Source organism: Bombina bombina, chromosome 6 (assembly GCF_027579735.1).
Source record: "Bombina bombina isolate aBomBom1 chromosome 6, aBomBom1.pri, whole genome shotgun sequence".
Classification (NCBI taxonomy): Eukaryota; Metazoa; Chordata; class Amphibia; order Anura; family Bombinatoridae; genus Bombina; species Bombina bombina.
Window position 1 is genome coordinate 918,295,787 of NC_069504.1, and position 18,473 is coordinate 918,314,259.

General features: G+C 37.2%; 1 protein-coding gene across 1 annotated transcript in view; it reads right to left on the reverse strand.

The window, feature by feature from the left end:
- RANBP17 (RAN binding protein 17) overlaps positions 1-18,473 on the reverse strand; it is a 1,312,934-nt gene that overhangs the window by 575,385 nt on the left and 719,076 nt on the right. The window contains exons 17-18 of the mRNA XM_053718559.1: positions 18,366-18,429; positions 18,167-18,275 (exon numbers count right to left, since the gene is read on the reverse strand). Of these exons, the coding sequence (XP_053574534.1) occupies positions 18,167-18,275; positions 18,366-18,429 (173 nt within the window). The remainder of the gene's footprint in view (positions 1-18,166; positions 18,276-18,365; positions 18,430-18,473) is intronic.

The window sequence follows — 18,473 nt, forward strand, 5'->3', positions numbered from 1 at the left end:
ATCAAGACAGCAAAACTATGAGTAAAATAAAGAGATTTGCTAAAATTAAAAATGTGTATTTACTAGAGCTGCAACAACTAATCGGCATAATCGATTATGAAAATAGTTGTCAACAAATCTTATAATCGATTAGTTGGTTTGCAATTAGTTGGTCTGTGCACAGCACCAGCTGCTTTACTCCAATGAGCTCCTGCACATGGTATTTTGTTTTATGGTTATGCCCTTAGCCTAAAGGACATCTACAGACATTTTACTTTTCAATTTTTCAGGACAGTATAATATTCTTTTTAAGTTTACAACTACTCCTGTCTTATCTGCAACCAAGAAATAATAGGAGTCATCATTTGGATTGTTTATATTAAATCAGGTGATTTGGGACTATGCTTTGTATGATATAGTGCAGAGCTTAATATTTACACCTAGCCTTAGATTGATGGCATTTGTTATATGAATTAATGCCATTATTATCTGTTTGCACAATTTTTTGCGGATTGCTTGCTATTGCTGATTATATGTACTCTTTAGATAAATGTGTAAGGCTGTGTCCTGTTACTGATATATTGGGGCCAATTTATCAATGTCTGTCCGACATGATACGCTGAAGCGTTTGATGTCCGACAGACATCGCTGAATGCCGACAGCATACGCTGCCAATATTTAACATTGCACAAGCAGTTCACAAGAACTGCTTATGCAATGCCACCCCCCTGCAGATTTGTGCCCATTCGGCTGATAGCAGGGGGTGTCAATCAGCCCGATCGTATAGGATCAGGCAGATTGCAGACCGCAGCCTCAGAGGCAGCGGACCTGTTATGGAGCAGTGGTCTTAAGCACCATTGTTTAGCCCTTTTAACTTTTATATATATATATATATATATATATATATATATATATATATATTTAATTAATTGGAATATGTACCAAATTCAAATGTAACTATATATCTGTTATTTTAAGAGTGGACTAGATATTTTTTCCCCTAACATTATAGTTGGTTGTTTACCATTGCATATAGATATTCAAGATATTTTTATGTCAGAATGAAGTCCAGGCTTACTTTGTTTAGAGGCCCCTTGCATTGGTGAAGAGCTAACAAAGATGAATAGCCCACCTTGGTTAAAATGGCAAAACCCTACTTATGCATCTCAGGCACCTCAACACCATCTGAGCACCTCTCCTCTGCTGCAGGCAAAATAGCTTGCAAAAAAAGTTTGCCAGCCTCAGCCAGGAGCATGTGGACATGTTGACATGTTTGCATTTCAATGCAAAGTTTCTGAAAGAGTGAATAACAGAATGTTATAAACAGTGATACTACCTCTTACTAGTTCTCTCTCTTTTCAAACAGTTTATGGTTTTGTTTTGCTTGATTAGAAAAATGTGTTCTGCTGCTTAAAAAATTGGACCAACAGTTCTGTTAATGTAAAGTTGTAAAGTTTTAGTCTGAAGTTTATATTTATAACACTTAGTATGCAGATTTTATTTTAAATATAGGAAACAATATTTATTTATTTTTTTATCCAATTAGTCGATTAATCGAAAAAATAATTGGCCGATAAATCGATTATGAAAATAATCGTTAGTTGCAGCCCTAGTATTTACACATTGTTATATATTTCAATATAATATATATATATATATATATATATATATATATATATATATATATATATATATATATATATATAGTCCATGTAAAAAACAAGGTAACAGCACCACAGCACACAATCTTCTTTTAAAGGTGAAAAATCTTTATTTGAGGTTTAGCAACCAGTAAAAAGCGACATTTCGGACCTACATAGTCCTTAATCATGCATGATTAAGGACTATGTAGGTCCGAAACGTCGCTTTTTACTGGTTGCTAAACCTCAAATAAAGATTTTTCACCTTTAAAAGAAGATTGTGTGCTGTGGTGCTGTTACCTTGTTTTTTACATGGACTGTATACACTGGAGTTTGGCTGATACTCCTTGGTAACGTGCACACAGGTGGGAAAGAAATTTTACTAAAACCTATGGTGCTGGATTCAACTCACTTACTTCTTATATATATATATATATATATATATATATATACACACACATATAGTATATATATGTGTGTACAGGTGGCCCTCGGTTTACGCCGGTTCAATTTGCGCCGTTTCAGAATAACAACCTTTTTTTTTCAATCATGTGACTGCTATTGAAAAGCTTTTGGAAAGCAATGCACTAATTAAAATAGCCAGTAGGTGGAGCTGTCCGCTTGTTTTGCAGCAAAGTTATGCAACTTAAAGGGACAGTCTACACCAGAATTGTTATTGTTTTAAAAAATAGATAATCCCTTGTTTACCCATTCCCTAGTTTTGCATAACCAACACAGTTATATTTATATATTGTTTACCTCTGTGATTATCGTGTATCTAAGCCTCTGCAGACTGCCCCTTTATTTGTTCTTTTGACATACTTGCAGTTTAGCCAATCAGTGATGGCTCCCAGGTAACTTCACGTGCACGAGCACAGTGTTATCTATATGAAAAACATGAACTAACACCCTCTAGTGGTGAAAAACCTGTTAAAATGCATTCTTAAGAGACGGCCTTCAAGGTCTAAGAAATTAGCATATGAACCTCCTAAGTTAAGCTTTCAACTAAGAATACCAAGAGAACAAAGAAAAATTGGTGATAAAAGTAAATTGGAAAATTGTTTAAAATTACATGCCCTATCTGAATCATGAAAGTTTTTTTTGGACTAGACTGTCCCTTTAACAGCCTTAAATGGCTTTGTGTACACAGATCAGACAAGATCTATCGAGCAAAATTTAGCAGGCACTTCCCTATTATCTTCCTGTCCAGCAGCTTGAGGTGAGGTTAACTGCTTAATCACTGCAGATTGAAATGCATAGAATATGTGCAGACCCAATATTATCTAACATGCTAACAATGCAGAGAACTGATTGCAGAAAAATGCAAGTAAAAAAACATTTTTGTTCATTAAACTTAGTTTGATGATGATGCAGTCTGTTGTGTGATTATTTTATTAGGTGATGTTTAGCAAAAGTTTTTGTTCATTAAACTTAGTTTGATGATGGTACAATCTATATTATTAGGTTTATAATGCTGTTTAGGATTTAAAGTCTTCATTTCAAAGCTTTAAAAATAATGTATTAGGTGTTACTTATGACAATTTTGAGAGGGGTTTGGAACCTAACTATATATATATATATATATATATATATATATATACATATATATACACACACACACACATAAATATACATATACACATATACATACACACATACACACACACACAGAGAAACATGAACACACTGGGAAACAAAAACAAAAGTATAATAATTCTTGGTTTCAGTACACAATCAATCTTAAAAAACATCTATTTTTTATGGTTTTCTCTGGAAAACTTAACTCTTTAAGATTTTACCATTGATCTGTCTGTATTTCATTGCAGGAAGTACATATATTGTGTAAGTACGTGTTGTGCATGTGTAGAATATGTGTGTGTGTGTAGTAGAACAGTTACACTCCACCCACTACGTTCCATATTTGGAAGAGCCAATCTTGACTTGAGCCTGGAGATGACAGTGCTTATCACTGTCACTATGTTTGCAAAGTCTACATTGTTTGGCAGTAGCAGAAAATAACAAACTGAATATTAGGGAAATATGTTAGGCCTGTGAAGCCTGCCGTGTGCTCTTTCAGTTTTCAGAACTGGAAAATCCACCATTTTCATAATTAAATTCCAGGAAAAGTATATTGCAAAGCTGAGTATACATTTAATATTACAAATTGCTACTGTTTAAAGAGCTTCATGTACTGTTGTTCACAATGGAACATAAGAATGTTTAACCCAGACGCTAATTTAGTTTAAAACTTCCTTACACAGCCAAGGGTAGTAGAGTTTTACTTCAGGTATGTCAAATTCAAATTTTATTCTTTACTAATTTGGATGGAGCACACAATTTTAAACAATTTTCCAATTTATTTCTATTATCAATTTTGCTTCATTATCTTGGCATCCTTTACTGAAGGAGGAGCAATGCACCACTGGGAGCTAGCTGAATACATTGGTAAGGAAATAAAAGGTATATATGTGCAGCTACCAATCATCAGCTAGCTTCCAGCTCCTGATTCTACCAAGGTATTCTTTTCCACAAACGATACCAAGAGAACAAAGCACAATAGATAATGGAAGTAAATCTTTGACTTTCATGTGCCTTTAAGTTTCAGGATCATTTTACCCATACAGCATCTACATCAAAATATGGTAGCAGTGCTCTTAAAGGGATAGAAAAGTCAAAATTGAAATGTGCATGGGTGCATTTCAATTTTAAATGGAAGCATTTTTGCAAGATACTTCTATTAGCAAAAATACTTCTATAAAAAAAAATTATTACTGTTTTTCTGTGGCATATGCACATATCTTGTGCACCATTATTCTAACACCATGCATGCTCAAAGAGTGTGTGTTATTTCCTCAGTGAAAACACAATTTGTGTCCTACAGGCCACCGCTGACTCTCTGTGAAGGTGCGGTATTTGAATACTGGTACACGGGCTTTACAAGATAATAACTGTTACTAGAAGCATTTTGCTAATGAAAAAATGCACATTACAATTATGACCTTTCTATTCCCTTAAAATATTTGTGTGAACCCCAAACCTAAAACACACAAAAAAAGAAATGTTATAAAATAAGGACAGTGATATAAAGCCATGTCTAGAATAAATCTAGTGACAATGTTGCAACATGAAAATAGAACATAAATGTCTCTGAATTTTAATTTCATTTTAATATTTAAGTGCTTAAAACATATCAAATGATAATCTTGCATTTAAAAAAAATTAAACCTAGGGCTAGATTACAAGTAGAGCTCAATTTTAACGTGTACCCATAAAGGGGCAAATTTGCCTGTTTACGGGCGCACATTAAATAACCAGCAGTTACAAGTGACTGGCTAATGCTCCTGCGAGCTTGCGGTTTCATTTTGCACTAAGCGCAATTAACTAGAGGTTAGACCTCTGGTTAATGATAACAAGTTACACAAATTGCCCCCCAAATAAAGTTGACAGTTCTTTAAAAGAAACAATATCAGCATATTTATTTTTTTAATAAAGAACTGCACAAAGCAGTTATAAGGAGTTAAAGTGAGGTAAAAGTTCCTTTATATTGAAGTGAATGGGGGATGTGTTATTACTCTAAATATATATGTATATGCTTATATACACACACACACACACACATATATATATATATATATATATATATATATGTATATGTGTGTGTATATAAACATATACATATATATTTATTGCTGCCCAATCCTGCACAAATTGCCCCCTGCCGTGTCATTTGTAATACCAGTGCACATTTACGTGGGTTGGTATTACTTAGTGAAGCGGCAATATCGCACTCGCAAAAGCACAATATTGCGCTCCACTTGTAATCTAGCCCCTAATAAGAAGTTATTACAGTAGACAAATTTTATATTGTACATTAAAATGTATAGGTGCCATGATAATTTTGGGTTCTAAAGAAATGCATTTTATCCTGATTTTTTTTTTTTTTTTACATATTTATGTTATTCAAAAATAATATTTTTAATTTAAAACAAAAATTAAAAATTCAATTTTTTTTCATTACCCAGAAAATTACAATATAGTCCCCTTGGGATTTGAAGGCAATAAAAATTCAAACGAAGAACATTTTTTGGTTAAAAACAACTGAACTAAATACTGCTAGAGATTATTGTTGAGCACTCCTCCTTTCATTAAAAAAATAACCTGGGGCATATACACTCTAATTAAATTTATACAAGAAAGGCACAAGTGATTGAACAGAAGATGAAATGCATTTAAAAGTAAAGACCAATTAATGTAGCAGTAATTTTGTATCCCAGAGTTGATTTGTTTTATTAACCAGTCCAAAGAGCATTGTTTACGTGGAATAAGTGCTAAATCTATGTTAAAGGGCTTTTTTTTTTCTTTTAATGGCTTGTTTTAGTTGTCATTTCTACAACACAAAGAGCATGTTTATGTCAATAGAACATCAGAAGAGTATCAAGCTATAGAATATGGGCGTGAATTTAGAGGAATCTAATAACTGGACACATTCAGATTCTTATCTTTGAGATAGCTGCAATCTCATTCAGTTTAGCAGACATATAAGAGCATACAACTACTTCAGCATTATGCCAAGTATCCTGAGAGATGCCAGCATGTAAATGTTATTTTAAGGACCATCTACATGAGAAGCACTATTCAAAGCTGCAACATTTTCAAGGCGCTATTTAGAATGTAAAAATTATATTGTTGCTGCAGTTGGAAATGATATTATTAAAGGCTAACAGAGTGGAACAAAGTGCTAGTGATTAGTTAAAACTGCCTTTGTACATAATGCTGACACTTCCATCAACAGAAAGCTGCTTAAATCTAAAAAACCTGACTGTGTCTGGACTATAGTTATTCTTTTATCACATCTACAACATGGCTTATGTATTTATTTCTGAAACGGGCTCTAATGTCCTAGATAAAATAAATAAATAAATACATAAACACAAACATATATATATATATATATATATATATATATATATTCATTCATAATGGCTGACATGTGTCCTTATCTCCCTATCCCCAAATGGAGTAGTGAGAGTTGTTTATAGTAGACAGTGAGGAATCAGTCCCTAGTGTTCAGTAGAACATAAATGTGGCGAGAGAGGAAAGGAAAAAAAAAAGGGAAGCGAAAGAAGGCAGAGAGAGTGAGAGAGACAAACAGATGTGAGACAGGGAAAGAAAGAGACAGATATAAGACAAAACAATACAATATATATACCATAACCCCCAGCAAAAAAATGGGAAAATAAAAAAAAAATATAGCAAAATCTTACTTAGCAAAGTGTATGAGCAGTAATTTAACTCTAGACAAGATATAAACTGAAGTTGTCAGCCACAATCTGTTAATATGTACGGAACATTTCAGGGGCCTAGTTCAAGTAGGCTTAAATTACAGCCTCACGCACTGTATTTTCATTAGAAAGGATGAAATTGCTTAACACAATATTATAAGGGCATCCATATACAAAACTGTTGAGTTAGATGGGAAAATGTCTATCAGCTCTCCTTATATAGGGGATTGTATGGGCATTAGAATAGCTTATAGTTAAACATGCATACAATAAGTTATACCGGACTGGGTTTAGTTGATGGCAAAGAAATAAACAGTACTCAAACAAAAGCATTGGTACGCAATTGTAAAAAAACAAAAAACTAATTTACGCTTAACTGATTTAACTGAATTAATTTCTTTCATGGTGGTGAGAGTCCACAATCCTAACTCTTGGGAATTACTCTTCTTTACCACTAGGAGGAGGAAGATTCCCAAACGCCAAGAGCTCTATAAAACCTCTCCCACATCACACATACCTCAGTCTAATGTATAGCCAAGCAAGTGAGGTAAGAAAAAGGAATAAGAGCCAAAAAAGGAGCAGGGAAAAAAGATGTGCTGAAGAAAAAACAAGGATGGGGTCTCGTGGACTCTCACCCTCATGAAAGAAATTAATTTATCAGGTAAGTATAAATTATGTTTTCTTTCATACAGGTGGTGACAGTCCACAATCTTTACTCTTGGGAACTAATATGCAAGCTGTGCAGTCCATGAGTAATAACATAAAGAGAGGAATTTTAAAAAGAATCTTGTTTCACTGAGAAAATAAATCCACAACCCCAATAAAAAACATTTTTTAATGCACTTAAAATAAGTAAACAGACAAAGAAATCAAACTGAGACAACTGCATGAGGAACTTTTCTACCAAAGGCTGCTTCAGAAGAAGCAAAAACATCAAAATGGTAGAATTTAGTAAAGTTATGCAGTGAAGTTGAAGTAGCTGCCTTGCAAATGTAATCAACTGAAGCCTCATTTTTGAAAACACAAGAAGTAGCAACTGACCTAGTAGAATTAGCAGTTATCAGCTGTGGCGGAGGCTGACCTGCCTCCAAATAAGCTCTGTGAATCAAATGTTTTAACCAAGTGGCTAAAGAAACCGCAGAGGCCTTCTGGCCTTTCCTAGGGCCAAAAAAAAAGAATGAACAAACTAGAAGTTTGTCTAAAATCCTTAGTAGCATCAACATAATATGTCAATGCTCTAACAACATTCAGAGAATGCAAAGATCTTTTAGAAGCATTCTTAGGATTAGGACACAAAGAAGGAACAACAATCTCTCTGCTAAAGTTTTCTGAAGAAACAACCTTAGGCAAAAAAAAAAGATGACATCCGTAAAACAGTCTTATCCTGATGAAAAATCAAATAAGGAAATTACAACAAAGAGCAGACAACTCAGATACTAGTCTAGCAGAAGAAATAACAAAAAGAAACAATACTGGAGATAAAAAGTATCATAGTATCAAATTTGTAAAATTTGGCAAAAGTGTGCAGTGAAGACCAAGTCGCTGCCTTACATATCTGATCAACAGAAGCCTCGTTCTTGAAGGCCCATGTGGAAGCCACAGCCCTAGTGGAGTGAGCTGTGATTCTTTCAGGAGGCTGCCGTCCGGCAGTCTCGTAAGCCAATCGGATGATGCTTTTAAGCCAAAAGGAAAGAGAGGTAGAAGTTGCTTTTTGACCTCTCCTTTTACCAGAATAGACGACAAACAGAGAAGATGTTTGTCTGAAATCTTTTGTAGCTTCTAAATAGAATTTTAGAGCACGGACTACGTCCAAATTGTGTAACAAACGTTCCTTCTTTGAAACTGGATTCGGACACAAAGAAGGTACAACTATCTCCTGGTTAATATTTTTGTTAGAAACAACCTTTGGAAGAAAACCAGGCTTAGTACGCAAAACCACCTTATCTGCATGGAACACCAGATAGGGCGGAGAACACTGCAGAGCAGATAACTCTGAAACTCTTCTAGCAGAAGAAATAGCAACCAAAACAAAACTTTCCAAGATAACAACTTAATATCTATGGAATGTAGAGGTTCAAACGGAACCCGTTGAAGAACTGAAAGAACTAGATTTAAACTCCAGGGAGGAGTCAAAGGTCTGTAAACAGGCTTGATCCTAACCAGAGACTGAACAAATGCTTGAACATCTGGCACAGCTGCCAGTCGTTTGTGTAGTAAGATAGATAAAGCAGAAATCTGTCCCTTTAGAGAACTCGCAGATAATCCTTTATCCAAACCTTCTTGCAGAAAGGAAAGAATCTTAGGAATTTTTATCTTATTCCATGGGAATCCCTTGGATTCACACCAGCAGATATATATTTTCCATATTTTATGGTAAATCTTTCTAGTTACCGGTTTTCTGGCCTGAACCAGAGTATCTATCACAGAATCTGAAAACCCACGCTTTGATAGAATCAAGCGTTCAATCTCCAAGCCGTCAGCTGGAGGGAGACCAGATTTGGATGTTCGAATGGACCCTGAACAAGAAGGTCCTGTCTCAAAGGTAACTTCCATGGTGGAACCGATGACATATTCACCAGGTCTGCATACCAAGTTCTGCGTGGCCACGCAGGAGCTATCAAGATCACCGAGGCCCTCTCCTGTTTGATCCTGGCTACCAGCCTGGGAATGAGAGGAAACGGTGGAAACACATAAGCTAGGTTGAAGGTCCAAGGTGCTACTAGTGCATCCACTAGAGTCGCCTTGGGATCCCTGGATCTGGACCCGTAGCAAGGAACCTTGAAGTTCTGACGAGACGCCATCAGATCCATGTCTGGAATGCCCCATAATTGAGTCAACTGGGCAAAGATCTCCGGGTGGAGTTCCCACTCCCCCGGATGGAATGTCTGACGACTCAGATAATCCGCTTTCCAGTTTTCCCCACCTGGGATGTGGATCGCAGATAGATGGCAGGAGTGATCCTCCGCCCATTGTATTATTTTGGTCACTTCTTTCATCGCCAGGGAACTCCTTGTTCCCCCCTGATGATTGATATACGCAACAGTCGTCATGTTGTCTGATTGGAATCTTATGAATCTGGCCTTTGCAAGCTGAGGCCAAGCCCTGAGAGCATTGAATATCGCTCTTAGTTCCAGAATGTTTATCGGGAGAAGAGACTCTTCCCGAGACCATAGTCCCTGAGCTTTCAGGGATTCCAGCCCACTAGACTGGCGTCGGTCGTGACAATGACCCACTCTGGTCTGCGGAAGCTCATTCCCTGGGATAGGTGGCCCAGGGTTAGCCACCAACGGAGTGAATCTCTGGTCTTCTGATCTACTTGAATCACTGGAGACAAGTCTGTATAGTCCCCATTCCACTGTTTCAGCATGCACAGTTGTAATGGTCTTAGATGAATTCGCGCAAAAGGAACTATGTCCATTGCTGCAACCATCAACCCGACTACTTCCATGCACTGAGCTATGGAAGGACGTGGAACAGAATGAAGAACTTGACAAGCGCTTAGAAATTTTGACTTTCTGACATCTGTCAGAAAAATCCTCATTTCTAAGGAATCTATTATTGTTCCCAAGAAGGGAACTCTTGTTGACGGAGACAGAGAACTTTTTTCTATGTTCACCTTCCATCCGTGAGATCTGAGAAAGGCCAGAACGATGTCTGTATGAGCATTTGCTTTTGAAAGGGACGACGCTTGTATTAGAATGTCGTCCAAGTATGGTACTACTGCAATGCCCCTCGGTCTTAGAACCGCTAGAAGGGACCCGAGTACCTTTGCGAAAATCCTTGGAGCAGTGGCTAATCCGAATGGGAGGTCCACAAACTGGTAATGTTTGTCCAGAAAGGCGAACCTTAGGAACTGATGATGTTCTTTGTGGATAGGAATATGTAGGTACGCATCCTTTAGATCCACGGTAGTCATAAATTGACCTTCCTGGATAGTGGGTAGAATCGTTCGAATGGTTTCCATTTTGAACGATGGTACCCTGAGAAATTTGTTTAGGATCTTTAAATCCAGAATTGGTCTGAAGGTTCCCTCTTTTTTGGGAACTACGAACAGATTTGAGTAAAATCCCATTCCTTGTTCCGTCATTGGAACTGGGTGTATCACTCCCATCTTTAACAGGTCTTCTACACAATGTAAGAACACCTGTCTATTTATTTGGTTTGAGGATAAGTGAGACATGTGGAACCTTCCCCTTGGGGGTAGTTCCTTGAATTCCAGAAGATAACCCTGAGAAACTATTTCTAGCGTCCAGGGATCCTGAACATCTCTTGCCCAAGCCTGAGCAAAGAGAGAGAGTCTGCCCCCCACTAGATCTGGTCCCGGATCGGGGGCTACTCCTTCATGCTGTTTTGTTAGCGGTAGCAGGCTTCTTGGCCTGCTTACCCTTGTTCCAGCCTTGCATCGGTTTCCAGGCTGGTTTGGACTGTGAGGCATTACCCTCTTGCTTAGAGGATGCAGAATTAGAGGCCGGTCCGTTCCTGAAATTACGAAAGGAACAAAAATTAGACTTATTCTTGGCCTTGAAAGGCCTATCTTGTGGGAGGGCGTGGCCCTTTCCCCCAGTGATGTCTGAGATAATCTCTTTCAATTCTGGTCCAAAGAGAGTTTTACCCTTGAAGGGGATGTTAAGCAATTTTGTCTTGGATGATACATCTGCTGACCAAGACTTTAGCCAAAGCGCTCTGCGCGCCACAATTGCAAACCCTGAATTTTTCGCTGCTAATCTAGCTAATTGCAAAGCGCCATTTAAAATAAAAGAGTTAGCCAACTTAAGTGCGTGGACTCTGTCCATAACCTCCTCATATGGAGTCTCTCTACTGAGCGACTTTTCTAGTTCCTCGAACCAGAACCACGCTGCTGTAGTGACAGGAACAATGCACGAAATGGGTTGTAGAAGGTAACCTTGCTGTTCAAAAATCTTTTTAAGCAAACCCTCCAATTTTTTATCCATAGGATCTTTGAAAGCACAACTATCCTCGATAGGAATAGTAGTGCGCTTGTTTAGAGTAGAAACTGCCCCCTCGACCTTAGGGACTGTCTGCCATAAGTCCTTTCTGGGGTCGACCATAGGAAATAATTTCTTAAATATAGGAGGGGGAACAAAAGGTATGCCGGGCTTCTCCCACTCCTTATTCACTATGTCCGCCACCCGCTTGGGTATAGGAAAAGCGTCGGGGTGCACCGGAACCTCTAGGAACTTGTCCATCTTGCATAATTTTTCTGGAATGACCAAGTTGTCACAATCATCCAGAGTAGATAACACCTCCTTAAGCAGTGCGCGGAGATGTTCTAATTTAAATTTAAATGTCACAACATCAGGTTCAGCCTGTTGAGAAATTTTTCCTGAATCTGAAATTTCCCCATCTGACAAAACCTCCCTCATGGCCCCTTCAGATTGGTGTGAGGGTATGACAGAACAATTATCATCAGCGCCCTCCTGCTCTTCAGTGTTTAAAACAGAGCAATCGCGTTTTCTCTGATATGTAGGCATTTGGATAAAATATTTGCTATGGAGTTATCCATTACAGCCGTCAATTGTTGCATGGTAATAAGCATTGGCGCGCTAGAAGTACTAGGGGCCTCCTGCGTGGGCAAAATTGGTATAGACACAGAAGGAGATGATGTAGAACCATGTCTACTCCCTTCATCTGATGAATCATCTTGGGCAACTTCATTATCTGTGACAGTATTGTCCTTACATTGTTTGGACGCTATGGCACAATTATAACACAATTTTGAAGGGGGAGACACATTGACTTTCATACATATAGAACATAGCTTATCTGAAGGTACAGACATGTTAAACAGGCTTGAACTTGTCAATAAAGCAGAAAAAACGTTTTAAAACAAAACCGTTACTGTCTCTTTAAATTTTAAACAGAGCACACTTTATTACTGAATATGTGAAAAAATATGAAGGAATTGTTCAAAATTTACCAAATTTTCACCACAGTGTCTTAAAGCATTAAAAGTATTGCACACCAACTTTCAGAGCTTTAACCCTTAAAATAACGAAACCGGAGCCGGTTACAGATTTAACCCCTATACAGTCCCAGCTACAGCCTTTGCTGTGACTTTACCAAGCCCAGAGGGGAATACGATACCAAATGACGCCTTCTAGGAACTTTTCCAACTACTTTCAGGTCCTCACACATGCATCTGCATGTCTTGCTCTCAAAAACAACTGTGCAGTAATGGTGCGAAAATGAGGCTCAGCCTACAACTGGGAAGGCCCTTCCTGACTGGAAAAGGTGTCTGACGTTAAAAAACGTTCCCCAAGTTTATAAGTGTGAATTATCAGCATAAACATGTATAAAATGTCCAAATAAAGCAATCAATTTAGCCCATAAAAGTGTCTACCAGTTTTATAGCCCATATTAAGCCCTTTATGTTTGAGACTAAGAAAATGGCTTACCGGTCCCCATGAGGGGAAATGACAGCCTTCCAGCATTACACAGTCTTGTTAGAAATATGGCTAGTCATACCTTAAGCAGAAAAGTCTGCTAACTGTTTCCCCCAACTGAAGTTACTTCATCTCAACAGTCCTATGTGGAAACAGCAATCGATTTTAGTTACTGTCTGCTAAAATCATCTTCCTCTCACAAACAGAAATCTTCATCTTTTTCTGTAAATAGTACATACCAGCACTATTTTAAAATAACAAACTCTTGATAGTAGAATAAAAAAAAAAAAAAAAACTACAACTAAACACCACATACTCTTAACCATCTCCGTGGAGATGTTGCCTGTGCAACGGCAAAGAGAATGACTGGGGTGGGCGGAGCCTAGGAGGGATCATGTGACCAGCTTTGCTGGGACTCTTTGCCATTTCCTGTTGGGGAAGAGAATATCCCACAAGTAAGGATGACGCCGTGGACCGGACGCACCAATGTTGGAGAAAAATCCAGAATTGCGGCCAACAAACTGCATTCTTCCTTTTTGAATGGAGGCCTGGGCTTGCCGCATATTCAATACTACAATTGGGCGACTTTGATAAGACTAGTACTGGATTGGCAGCTGGGCACAGCACACTTCTCTGACACCTGGAGGAGTCAGTGATCGCAATGTGTGGTTTGCCATATCTTCCATATTGCCAGCTGGGGGACATGCCCCAACACATAAAGAACAATTTCTTGTATAGAGACCCTCTTGTGGTCTGGTTTTAAGGCACACAAAGTATTGAGCCATCCACATCCCGCACCCAAATATATACCTATTAGGGGTAACATGGGTTTCCCGGGAGGAGATGAACATGCTCCCTTTGGCGTATGGCCTGCAAGGGGACTACAGAGGATTGGGGATGCTCTGTATCCATTGTCGCACAACGTCAAAACATTCCAGGATCTAAAAACTACTTTAAATCTCCCGAACCAACACTTTTACGCATATCTACAGCTTAGGCACTATATTAAAGCATTAATGGATGCCAACCCAGGGTTTTGAAACCAAGCCCCATTTGCAATTCCACAAACTGCTTTTAAAATGGGGAGCTTTTCTATTTCAGAAATATATCAGGAGCTCCTTCAACAACATAGTATTGGAGCTCAGATGGGTATGTTAGAAAAACTGAAGCTAGACACCACAACAGAGATATCCATCCAAGATGTCAAACACAGTCTTATGAAAACCAAAATGGCTACTATGGCACTGACGTTGAGGGAGGCACACATTAGGCTGATAAATAGGGACTACATCAATCCTAGTTGAAGGGTAAAGTGGCACCCCCAACACCCAAATAAGTGCATAAAGTGTCAGTTTCCCGACCCCTCCCTGGTTCATTACTTTTTTGAATGTCCTTTGGTTAGGCGATTTTGGGGATACTTGCAATATTGGCTTAAGGATTACCTTGTATATTGATATCTCCTTCAACCCCACTAATATATACTTGTTTGCATGGACTAATGTTAACAGCAGAAAACAGCCCCTATTGACGCTTTGCACACTGCTTGCAAGACACTGCATACTAACCCTGTGGTGCTCACGTTCTCCTCCGACAATGACACAATTTAAGAGAACTCTATTTAAACACTTATTTATTGAAAGACAGGATGCGTGCTGGGACACTAAGCTTAGACTGTGACCTTTTTTGAGGAAGTGGAAAGGTCTCATAGAGAAACTGCCCTTAGGACAGCAAAAACAAATTCTTAAACCTTTTGCGCATCATGAGAAAATACTAGAGGGGTTTTTGCGAGGAGACTGGGCAGTGCCGTCCCTTGAGGAATCCTCCAAGAATAGAGATGTTAACTCTGAATTAATCTTGATTGAATCCTTTTTTTGACTTACACCCCCCCTTTTTTTTTTCTTCCTTTCTCGCCTTCTGTCTTCCTTCTTTTTCACCTTTACCCTGCACATACACACACATACCTAAGATCACTATAACCCGGGCCCAAAAAGGACATCACAAAGATATAGAATCTAGAACTCAAGGTAGTTAGTTAATGGTAGATTAGTTTATAAGGTTAAATTGTTTTAAGTGTTTTATAGGAATATCATAAAATATTGAGGGATACGTGCAAACTGCCACGCTGAAGATTAACTAACCCTATTCTTGTGTGTAACTGACAGATCTTCAGTGCAGCTAACTCATAAGATCATGTCGCATGGAGTACACCTGAAAGTAACATTGCCTAGACCAAAGGGACGTGTAAAGGAACGTAGCCAGATAAGCGAAAACCTGACACATGCACAAAATCAAGAGAATAGTGGACAAGGATCTGTCCCAGGGACATACATAATAACATATATAGTTAAGTATATTTTTATTAACATTTAGACACTCATGTAGCTATGTTAAAAAAAAGTTTATCAATAAACACTCATCCAATAGCAATCAAGTAGTAGACAGCCAAACCAGTACTGAAACATATCATCAGAGGTTATGGAATAGGAGTATATTATAGTTCCATAAAGGGAGGCAGAAGACAAGTCTCTGCAACAAAGAGGTTTTAGGAAAAAAATTCCCATGAGGTAAAACAAATAAACATATCACATACATCTGACAAGCACTATAATCGGAGGGGAAACCGGGCCTCAATATAGACTGAAACCCCTCTCTCTGAAAAATCATATGCATATCTTCATTCTTCAACCACCTCCAGCGAAGGCAAAGTAAAGACTGGAGGTATGTGTGAGGGGTTTTATAGAGCTCTTGTGGTTTGGGGATCTTTGCTTTATCCTAGTGGTAGGGAAGAGTAATTCCCAAGAGTAAGAATCTGTATGAAAAAAATAATAATAAGCTGATTTATACATACATACATATTTCCGGTTTTTCCGTATAGGTACAAACATCCGGTTTGCTGATGGTAAGAAGAAAAGCAGTTTTCCACATAGGCACTAACATCAAGTTCGCTGATGACAATAACACAAACTAATACAACACTAAGACGAAGGGGGTAAATAGAAAAACATATAGAAAAAAGAGCCTGAGTGAAAACGGAAAGAGAGGTAGAAATACCACTTCTGGGTCACGCTTGAATAGCGTTTTTTGGCGCCAAACTCACGACCCTCTGATTGGCACAAAGTACCATAAATAGCCACCACAACTCACCAGAAACTATAGTCTGGAGAAAGGTCTAACTGAGAGGCCGAAACGCGTTGACAGTCATTGGTGAGCAATTTTTCATTATTTCTATTACATTTGTAGCATTATTGCACTATGTTATTTTGTTGTTTACAGGTTTTATAAGGATAGAGTCTTTTATCACAGACCGAACACCTTAGAAACAATACACCAACAACAAACCATTTGTTAAGGAGAAGGAGGATTCACACCAGCTATAATTTTCTACACTTACTTTAATCACAAACTTATTATTGTATAAGGATTTGGATTTAATTCACCATTTAAAATTTTTCCACATACTTTTTCACAAATTTGGTATCTCACAATCACCAAAACCACAACGTTGGACTTAAAACACGGAAGAATTTTACTATTATTTTTTACTTTTTGACTTTTGATTTTACCTCATTTTTAATATTTTTGAATTTTTATTACACATTTTTTCATCATTATTTTTTCATCACTATTTTAACACTTGAAACATTTTTGTTTCAGGTCTTACTGAAGAAGACACACCAAATAAGAGACTAGAAACTGTTTTGGAAATATTAAATCACCTTAACCGGTTGGTGACTACAAGGAACCATACTTAAACCATATGTTTTAAGAAATTTTGTAAGATTTTTAAGATAATTTTAATAGAATAGTTTAGAAACTATTATGTTAACATTGTTTTTTATAAATCAAGATTGTCACTTATCATAATTGTATGTTTTTACATGGATCCATGTTTTTAACTGTATGTTTTAATTATATGTTTTAATCAATTGTATGAGGAAATACATTTGTTAATTTGTATACATTTAACCCAGTATTCCTGAATACATTCCAACACATATGAGAATTAATCATATTTGAAATTTAGACATATACAATATTTCCCAACCCATTTCCCATAGCCTCCAGTTAGGCGCTTTCTGATATACAACCACCAGATTTATACATACAGCCAAAATGTGAAAGTCCAGAGGAAGCTAAATCACCACTAAGTTGATTGGGCTGCACATGCTGTACTGGTGTAGGTGGTATCTTAAGTAGCAAGACTTATAATACCGGAAAGATCTGACCGACCACATAGATAAAATCTTCCAAGAAGCAAAGGGGATAAAAAATAATTTACAAAAATCAGTGCCAGTCATTTAACACATTAAGCCCTTTAGGTTCAGTTGTATTTAAACAAAATATCAATTTATCCATTAGTTGTAATGAAGTCTTAGATTTTTCTCCCCCTCTTCTTAGAAAGGGCACAGGGTCTATAATCCTAGTATAGATTTTAGAAATTAGTTTTGCTTCTGCAAAGTGTTATGCTAATCAGAGGTACCTTTCATAATTAAGAGGTAATAATAATATTTTGTTAAGCAATAGTATCCTCTGATGATGATAGTACAGTGTATCGGGCTGTAAATACCACCAATGTGTACTTCAACTTATATTTTGTCCGGTAACATTACATTATCCTTGCTAAGTAAGATTTTGCTACATCTTGTATGTTCACATATGGTGTATTTTTAATGTTGTCCAATGTATGTATTATATTGTTTCTGTTTATATACAATAGCAGAGTTATACAAAGATTATGATTTTTTACATTTGGGTTACTATGGATATAATAAAATGCTAGACAATAAAGTAATATTTCATAAAATATATAATGACATAAAAAACTGTTATTAGGGATTTTTTTTAAGTAAATGTTTCTTACCAAGATCAACCATGAGAAGACGGGTGAGAGCAGTATAGAATGTAGTGCGACACCGTAGGTCTTGTAGAGTAAAGTGTTCATTGACGCCGAGGAATGGAAAATGTTTACTCTGTGAAGAAAAAAGGAGGTTAAACACAAAGTATACTATCTAATCATTAAGTTACACATTTACCAATTTTACACAAGTAGCAAAACTTACTGTATGATTCTGAAGCATAAACTTCACCGCCTCAATTTTCACCAGCTTTTTTAAAAGGATATAGGTAATATGTGTTAAGAATCATTACGTCATAGAATAACATTAAAA